The sequence below is a fragment of the Palaemon carinicauda genome, chromosome 8, assembly GCF_036898095.1.
Source record: "Palaemon carinicauda isolate YSFRI2023 chromosome 8, ASM3689809v2, whole genome shotgun sequence".
NCBI lineage: Eukaryota > Metazoa > Arthropoda > Malacostraca > Decapoda > Palaemonidae > Palaemon > Palaemon carinicauda.
Genome location: NC_090732.1, coordinates 153,398,162 through 153,408,161, shown reverse-complemented (window position 1 = coordinate 153,408,161; position 10,000 = coordinate 153,398,162). Strand labels below are relative to the sequence as shown.

Here is a 10,000-nt window from a genome sequence, read left to right as displayed (position 1 = left end):
TCTAAATTTCAATAATTAACAAATTAGCATCCTTCAGGTTTTGGTTATATGCTGCTTAAATGTAGAAGCAAATATATGTAGATTAAATGACTAAAGGTCAATCAGAAAAAAGAACAGTCATTTGAAAAACAGCTTCCTATCTATTCAAACTTCAATTTTATTCCTAGTGCTGAGAATTATAATGTTACATTAATTTATTTCAGTTGTAGTGTGTCTTGAAACTTTAATTTGAAATCCCAATACCTAATCAAGCAATTAGTTTTAATCAGACAAATCGTTAATCGTTATAGTTACTTTGGTCATGATTTTTATGGTCTGCTTAAGCAGTAAACATGTATATTTACCTATTCATTTGTTTATCAAAAATAAGTATTTATGAAATCCCAATACTTAATCAATCAATTAGTTTTAATCAGACAAATCGTTAATCGTTATAGTTACTTTGGTCATGATTTTTATCAAAAATAAGTATTTATTCATCTAATACTTATATGATTATTTAATTATTTATCAATCTATTTTTTTTGCAGTTACGTCCGAGAATCTTGGGGTCTAAACATGCAGTATGCTTTCATATACTACGTATGCGAAGCATTGAATTTAGTCAACGTACTTCTCCAGATGTTTATCATGGATAAGTTCCTGGGCGGAATGTTCTGGGAGTACGGGACCAAGGTTAGTATTTGTCTACACATGATACACGTTCTAGTTTGTCTCATCATCATCCTCTTCGTAATGTTTTTCATCCTATTGATTTCAATTCTAAGTCTTTCCTTTCATTTTTTCTTCATTTCTTTCACACGATGATAATTGCATTTACTATAGACTTTTCAATATTTATTTTAGAGATATAAGTATCTCTAGATTTTAACTTATATCCTGTCACACGATCATAATTACATCAACTATAGGCTTTTCAACCGATTTTTTAGAGGCAGAAGTATTTCTACATATTAATCTATACCCTGAAGATCTTATTCTTATCGGTGATTCATTGTATAATCTCTAAATAAAGCTCCGTAGACTTGATAACCTCTAAATTGGACGTTGGTTTATATCAGGGTTGGGCAATCTTATGACACTGATAAATGTTCTTAAAATATGAGGTAAACCAAGGTCATGAATGGCTGTCGCAACCACACATTAATCTTTGTATCAGCATATCAGGTAATTTTGTGATTTTCAATTAGGAATTAAGTGGTTTTATGGCTTCACACTTTATTACGTTGTTTTCCTGTCTTTAGCAGTCTGGCCGATACTACCCCGCCCCCTTCCCACAATCAGATATCATGGACACTGATACCCTTTCATAATTGTGATTCATTTTCATTTTTTCTTACATGGTCTTTCATTTTCCTTTTCTTTCATTGTCTTTCATTTTCCTTTTTCTTTCATTGTCTTTCATTCTCCTTTTTCATTTACTGTCTTTTATTTTCCTTTTTCTTTCATTGTCTTTCATTTTCCTTTTATTTCAATGTTGTAACTGTTCTAAAATATTCTTTATTAATTTTTCGTTACTTCTCTTGTAGTTTAATTGTTTTATTATTTCCTTTTATCACTGGGCTATGCTTTTCCTGTTGGAGCCCTGGACCTCATAGCATCCAGGTCTCTCAACTAGGGTTGTAGCTTAGCTAATAATAATAATAATAATAATAGTAATAATAATAATAATAATAATAATACCCAATTCAAAGGTCTACTTATCAGCTTTCGATTATCATTTTTCACAGTTTTCTTATTGTAAAAAAATAAAAAAAAAATGAAAACGCATTTACAACAGCATCACAGATATCTTTTTCTCTTGCAGATCTTGAGCTTGATGTCAGCAGACGACGCAGAAAGGCATGATGCCTTCATAACGACCTTCCCCAGGTTAACAAAGTGCACCTACAGGAGAGTTGGACCTTCAGGAGACATAGTGCCCGAAGACGTCCTATGCGTACTCCCTCAGAATATCGTTAACGAGAAGATTTATCTTGTGATTTGGCTATGGTTCGTCGTCCTCGCAATAATTACGGCAATTTGGGTGAGTTGAAGATCTTGGGAAATAATATGACTAAAAAGTAACTTTGAAATCATGGGAATGTTTGTCCAATATAATATAGGTTTTCAATTATGATAGTCGGCCACCATAAATCAAAAACTATGAATTTCCGCCAGAAATCATTATCGAAAACGTTCAGAGCATATATGGTTATACTAAGCTGTCAGTTTTTAAGTTTGTAATATAAATTGTCTCAATGAAAAATTTACCCTCTTATTTTTATCTTGCAGTTATTGTGTCGCGCTGTCGTACTATGTAGTGCCTCTGTCAGGCTACGCCTCCTGGAGCGCCTAAGCAAGTCCCGAATCACCGAAAAAATGGAACGCACGATTCACAGCCTCCATTTAGGTGATTATTGTCTTTTGGAAAGCATAGGCTACAATCTAGACCACTTCGATTTCAAAGACATCCTGCAAGGAGTCACAGACACGGTCGAGGAATACGAGCCTTCGGCGCCTTTTAGCGACGGAACCTACAGGCCATTTTTGAAACCTGAAGACGACGACGATCTCTTGCCGCGCCATCGGTTCACGTCCCTCGCTTCTAACGGATTGTGATAATGATGAGAATCATAGTCGATGAGGACATTATGTGAAAGGCTCGTGCTGGTGACTTGCCAAGATTCTTGGGCAGGATGTGTTGTACTATGCTAGCGGTATTTTTGGATCTATTTCAGGAGCAGGTCTTCTGAAAGCTATCTAACTCTGATACTGACCTGTTTGTTTTAATTGTTTTAAATAGAATGTCGTTTTATTCTTCATTTATAACAAACGATATTGGCGTCAATGACCTTCGATGTCAGAATGCCAGAAAATTCCATATCAATCGATCAATCAATTAGCAGCAGCTTCTTAATGGGAGTGTTCGATTGTACTCTCAGCCAGTAATTTAAAACTGATCGATTTCTGACGCTGATTTAGAAATATGAATATTTACCAGTACTTCATCTCGATATTTATAGTAATATATAATTTTGTATAATTTTCTAAATAAATTTTATACTTACCAAGCCATTTTTTATTGATTTATCCGGACTATGTCTTTAATCCACGTATGCAATAACAAGAAATATCTTTCAAATTGATTCTCCTGTCACGGTTAATCTTGTTTAAAGTGACAGCAAGTTCAGCTTAACATTGAGTCATTAACGGCTTTGCCTAAAGAGACATAATTTCTCTTATCATCTTCAAAGAATAAGTCTTTCTTGAAATGGTTTAAGCTTTCAGGAACATGCTTTCTGATAATAAGCTCAAAGTGCTCTAAGATGAGTCAGTAACACTATATTGATTAAAGAAAACTGTAACTTTGAACGCTGGGAACTTCAGGAGTTAAAAATGGACAAGATTTGAAAGTGTAAATCATAACCTCCAAACTTATAATGGATATTTGTGTTTATTTACAAAACAGTTTTTCAGAGAATAGAGTGCAAAAAAATACATCTGTGAATAGAAGACATTTCTAGTATAAGAGAGTAGTACAATAGAAATAAAGTATAGTTAGATATAATAATAATAATAATAATAATAATAATAATAATAATAATAATAATAATAATAATAATAATAATAATAATAATAATAATAAAAACTACAATAACAATAGCATAAATAGTTGTCGATGAAATAAAAGCCTTAATATTTTAGTTACAATAATAATATTATCAATAGTAATGATAACAGTAATAATGATAAAATTTACGACCATGAAGAGACTCTGAAGGCTTATTCGGAAAAGAATTTACCATAAATATAGATAAAACCTCCAAAGTTCCATTGGCTATGTTACACCTTAACATAAGAAAATTCAGTACAGTAGCACAGATTTTAGTATCAGTTCTAAGCCTATTTAAGGTGTAATCAGTAACCGATGCCTGGCATAAAATCCAATTACTTATACTGAATGATAAGAGCACTTATATAAGTGACCACCCTTGAAAATTAGACACTACTGCTATCACTGAAACAAAGAGTGTGGCCAGCAAATAGGTCGCTACAATCTAGTAATAACTTCATTTGCCAGCTACGCTTTGGTAGCGACTTCATTCGCTAACCATACTCAATTAATTACTTCATTTGCTAGCTACGTTTTAGTGGTGACTTCATTTGCTAGCTACACTCTAATCGTTAGCTGACTTGCTAGCTACGCTTTAGAATAACGACTACATTTGCTAGCTACACTCTAGTAGTGACTTAATTTGCTAGCTACGCTTTAGTAATGACTTAATTCTTTAGTAGAGACTTCATTTGCTAGCTTTTCTTTAGCAATGACTTCATTTGCTAGCTACGCGTTAGTAACGAATTCATTTGCTAGTTACAATCAAGTAATAATTTCCCTTGATAGCTACGCTTTAGTAGTGACTACATTTGCTAGTGACGACACTATAGTTGTGACTTGGCTTGCTAGTCACAAGGCCTGGCTTGTCACACTTAAGCAGTGACTTTATTAACTATCCACATTTTCGTAGTGACTTCACTTGCTAGCCACGCTCTAGTAACAATAGTAGCGACCCCATTTGGTAGCCACGCTATGTTAGCAATCTTCTGTATGAACGCTAGTCATTTGAACAATAACGATACGTACTTTGGAGCTAGTAGATAGCTACGCTTATGCACCGAGGAAAAATTCCCCCGGGTAAGAAATCCCCCTGGAGAAAATAATCCCTGGGAGGAAATATTCCCCCGGAGGAATTAATCCCCAGGAAAAAATCCCCGTAATAGGATCCTTAAATACAAGGTAATTTACATACTAAAAACGACGCTTTAAGCAAATATTATTGGTCATAACAATTGCTTCTTATATGAAGAAAAATTCTTATTACTTTATACATGGTATAAAGGAAGGAATTTATTTATCAGAACAAAGAAGATCGACAAGGAAAGAAAGATTAATAAAGATAGAATACGTTATCAGAAACAATCATTTAGTAAAACCTCTGAACACTGCTCTTTTCTTTGTCATGGCTAATACATACCTCCCCCTTTTTGCCAACAACATGAATGAGGTTCAAATTAACTGTAGGTAGTCAAATGATAAGTGTTTTGCGATAAGCTAATCGCCAACCACGCCACTGTTTACAGAAAACAACATATATATTTTTTTTCGAATTCCTTTGTTGCTGTATTCAAAATATAGCTGGGTATAATACCAGCACGGGCTCTTGCTTAAGATGAATAACCAAACCATCACATATTCAACGGCTTCTTTTCGAGTTCATCCATGGCTATCGTATCCGTCGACTTGCGATATTCAGCAGCGATCTGAGCGACGAATTCGCTGAAGACAGACTCCTCCATGTTCCTGCCGAGGCTCACCAAGAGGTACCAGTCGCTGAGGGAGGCGTGGTGCATGATTTCAGACACGTGCGAAGCGAATCCTTCCTTCACGTACATCTAGGGAAGGATCGATGTCGATTAGTAAATTGATGATCGAGAAATTTTAGTTTATAGGTTCTCGACTTAATTAGGTTGCTAAATACTCTTATTTTATACACAGGAGGCATATTAAAATAACTGGTACATGGTGTATATATATATATATATATATATATATATATATATATATATATATATATATATATATATATATATATATATATGATGTATATATACACATAAACATATATAAATATAAATATGTATATATATATATATATATATATATATATATATATATGCACACACACACACACACACACACACATATATATATATATATATATATATATATATATATATATATATATATATATATATATATACATGCATATAAATATATATAAATGAATAAATAAATATATATATGTATATATATATATATGCATATATTATGTATATCTATCTATCTATCTATCTATCTATATATATATATATATATATATATATATATATATATATATATATATATATATATATACTCGTATATACATATATATATATATATATATATATATATATATATATATATATATATAAATATATATGTATGTGTGTATATATACAGTATATATACAGCATGCAGACACACACACACACACACACACATATATATATATATATATATATATATATATATATATATATATATATATATATATATATATATATATAAACAAAGATAGACAAAGCAAAGGGGACGTAAACTTAAAGCTATTAGTTAGTGATAATCAATGAATAGTTACCCTTAGAATGAACGTCCTGAGGAACGGCAACATGATGGTGAGGACTCTGTACACCGACCAGATGGCTGTGATGGCCGTCAGGAGGACCAACCACACCCACAGGAACAGGTAAATCTGTAGGAGTGTATTTACAGTTAGATAATTACCGTGTACCGATGTAGTTACATACATTATACATATATGATGGTAGATGATTATACAGGAAAGAGCACTATCTGTGATCTGTAGATTCTACGTCTGCATAGATATAAATATGTATTATTATTATTATTATTATTATTATTATTATTATTATTATTATTATTGTTGTTGTTGTTATTGTTGTTATTATTAATATTATAATTATTATTATTATTATTATTATTATCATTATTAGGTTCTACGTCTGTAGATATATAAATATATTATTATTATTATTATTATTATTATTATTATTATTATTATTATTGTTGTTTTTGTTGTTGTTATTATTATTATTATTATTATTATTATTATTATTATTATTATTATTATTATTATTATTATTATTATACAGCAAAGATAATCAAAGAATACAAAACTAACAACAGATAAGCAAAGGTAAATACTTAGTAAGCTAAACAAATATGCATGGCAAAGAGGAGCAAAACCGTAGTTTTTAAAAAGTCGGAATAAAGTAAAAACCAACTGAAATGTTGCTAAACAACATAATTCGCTATGCAAGGATAGACACATTTTGTTCAGATAATGAGTGCTAAATGTGAACAATTGCCATTAATTACATAACAGTGATGTAACAGCAAGAGACATCCTGATGTTACATAATTGTGAGTAAGCATGTCTTGGGTACGATGTTACTTTGAAATATGGCAGATTATTGTAATCTAGTTTTTACTTCCTTGTTGCTCTTATTTCCATGGTTATATGATTTACAGCTTGAGGGTTATTTAACTTATTGGATGCACATTATTACATACATACATGCATTACACCAAGTGATATATAAAGTATTTAGTATTTTTCTGATGCAATGAAGTGATTGCTGCAGTGTAAGGAAGTTTATAGCAAGTAAATGACTCCGTTCTAAGACATTGTAACACAAAATCCATTTTCGAAAGATAAGTAAACTGTATATTTATTAGCTTGATATAAAAAAGTTACAAAATCTAGTTTGACAGGGGCTGAAAGGACTGGCAAATTAATACCCTTATTTACGGGCTGCCAACGCAAGAGCCCATGTCTTGCTATAAGCAAGACGATTTAAAACCAATCAATCCCCTTATCTAGTTCAAGTTCTATACACGGCTCTGGTCCAAGTGTGATGGAACCAAAAAAAAAAAACAAATAGAAAGGAAGAATATAAAGTTTAACTTCAAAAGAAGAACCAGAAAATGATTACGGATGCAAGAAAAGCAAGAAAAGTATGGGATATGAAAACTCACCTTCTCGTTGATAATGTTCGTAGCTATGAGACACATCACGTCTTTGATCTGTATCGTTCCAGAGGCACCGAAGCTCTTGAAAGTACACTTGGCCATCTTAGGGAAGACCAAGGACATGGGATCGGTGCGATTCTCTGGGTCCAGGCTGGCTATTTCTATTATCTGGGAAATAGATGATATTTTCATTAATACTACTAGCTAAGCTAAAACCCTTGGTGGAAAAGCAGGATACAATAAGCACAAGGGCTCCCACTGAAAAATAGCTCTCTGAAGAAAGTAAATAAGGAAACTATAAGAGAAGTAATGAACAATTAGAATAAAATATTTTAGGAACTGAAACATGATTAAAATAAATCTTTCGTAAATAAATTATAAAAGCTTAAAAAAAAACGGAAAAGAAATAAGATAGAATATGTCCCAAGTGTATCTTCAATCTAGAAAACTCTATCCCAAGTTAGTGGAAGATCATGGTACAGAGGATTTGACACTACCCAAGACTAGAAAAGAATGGTTTGATGTTGGAGTGTTCTTCTCCAAGAAGATAATAGATAATAGAAAAAGGGGATATGCATGTGCAGGGTTGATTAGAGAAACTGCTAATTGCTATGAAGAACGCATATTACATTACCAATGTTTAAGTTTCGTTAATTTCATAAATTTAAAAAAAAAAAAAAAGTGACGGTAAACCATTCAAATTACTCCTAGTTATTATTATTATTATTATTATTATTATTATTATTATTATTATTATTATTATTATTATTATTATTATTATTACTTGCTAAGTTACAACGGTAGTTGGAAGAGCAGAATGCTATAAGCCCAGGGGCCCCAACTGGGAAAATAGCCAGTGAGGAACGAAAACAAGGAAAAATAAAATATTTCAAGACCAGTAACAACATTGAAATAAATATTTCCTATGTAAACTATAAAAACTTTAACAAAACAAGAAGAAGAGAAATTAGATAGAATAGTGTGCTCATAACTCATAAAAATTGTACTTACACTAGATCCATATGTTAGGAACTCGCCTCCTAGGAAAGCGTCCGTGAAGAAGAGCATGCTCACGACAACTGCCAAATTAAGGAGCTCGCAGAAGAAAAACTTGCCGGCCCAAGAAGTATGTCTGTCCATGTGGTTTGTAATGTACTGCACTAGTGCCTTGAACCTACGCAAGTTAAGAGGCCGGTTAGTGATTGTTTAAGTTTAACAAATCATCATTGATATATTGTTAACTACTGGAATGAAAGCTATCCTTAGCGGGGCATCTTCAGATGTAAGAAACTGGAAAAACTTAGGCCTAGTAAGAGTTTGTGTATGATTCATTGCCAGACTGTTAATATAAAATGACCACAAAAGGATATGATTTCGTTTTTTTCTCTGGCTTTACCCATCATGCCTATTAATTTATCAGTTCCACATGTTTAGATATTGGAAGATTACCCATAGCATTGTAATAAGTATGATATTCAGGCTTTATTCTGGTTATTTGTAAAAGATGCACTACAAGACTCATTTAACTGGACACGAGTCACTCAAATCACTATAGTGATTCGACGGACTCTCGTGTCCACTTATATGAGTTTTCTTCTTAATATTATAGTATATAAGTAGAATTCTATTTAGATTTTACATCTCTGGTTATGAGAGTCAGTTGAATCACAATACTTTATAAGAAGAATTTTATTTAGGTTATACACCTCTGGGTAGATTAGATTTACAACCAGATAAATTCATACGGCGTCATTTTTTCTAAGGTGTCAGATAGCTTACCTCTCCTCTCGATTGAAATAGATCTTAAGGTTGGCTCCGAGATAGTCCTTAACTGATATATCTTGGATGACTTCTCTGAAGAAACCACCTTCCAATCGCTTCCAAATCCAGTGAGGAAAATAGAAGAAAAGGCCCTGGAAGAAAAAAAGGAAAATGCCTTTATATTTGATTTTTAGTTCATTGTTTACCCTCAGGGTTTTTCTTTGTTATTTTGGATCAATATTTCTTTCATACCTGGCCATCTAGTTTTCTTTTCCGTGAAATCAAACATCCATTAGTTCTTGATCAATTATCATGTACTATATATTATGTTTTTTAACATTTGTTCATGTATACATTTTCTTTACCTATACGCTCATTCATCTACCTAACCCATTATATCTAAATAGACAAACCTAGCTATAATTATATTTAACAGTTTAAATAACTAGTCCATTTAATATCTATAAATTCATTTTAACAAAAAAAAAAAAAAAGAAAAAAAAACGAGCCAACAAATATGGAGAGCTGAATGTCCAAATTATTAAAATAATTATCATTATCAAATCTATTTTGAAACATTAAATATAGTTCCTTTATCAAATT

At 31.8% G+C, this 10,000-nt stretch overlaps 2 protein-coding genes across 2 annotated transcripts in view; one reads left to right on the top strand and one right to left on the bottom strand.

The window, feature by feature from the left end:
- The window catches only part of LOC137646028 (innexin inx3-like), a 7,876-nt gene extending 4,827 nt beyond the window's left edge, over positions 1-3,049 (top strand). Inside the window, exons 5-7 of the mRNA XM_068379160.1 lie at positions 531-675; positions 1,808-2,026; positions 2,275-3,049. Of these exons, the coding sequence (XP_068235261.1) occupies positions 531-675; positions 1,808-2,026; positions 2,275-2,601 (691 nt within the window). The 3' untranslated portion in view covers positions 2,602-3,049. The remainder of the gene's footprint in view (positions 1-530; positions 676-1,807; positions 2,027-2,274) is intronic.
- A 578-nt stretch (positions 3,050-3,627) lies between these two features.
- Positions 3,628-10,000, bottom strand: part of LOC137646032 (innexin inx2-like) — a 14,689-nt gene continuing 8,316 nt past the window's right edge. Inside the window, exons 3-7 of the mRNA XM_068379163.1 lie at positions 9,416-9,549; positions 8,648-8,810; positions 7,643-7,804; positions 6,222-6,335; positions 3,628-5,433 (exon numbers count right to left, since the gene is read on the bottom strand). Coding sequence (XP_068235264.1) covers positions 5,227-5,433; positions 6,222-6,335; positions 7,643-7,804; positions 8,648-8,810; positions 9,416-9,549 — 780 coding nt within the window. The 3' untranslated portion in view covers positions 3,628-5,226. The remainder of the gene's footprint in view (positions 5,434-6,221; positions 6,336-7,642; positions 7,805-8,647; positions 8,811-9,415; positions 9,550-10,000) is intronic.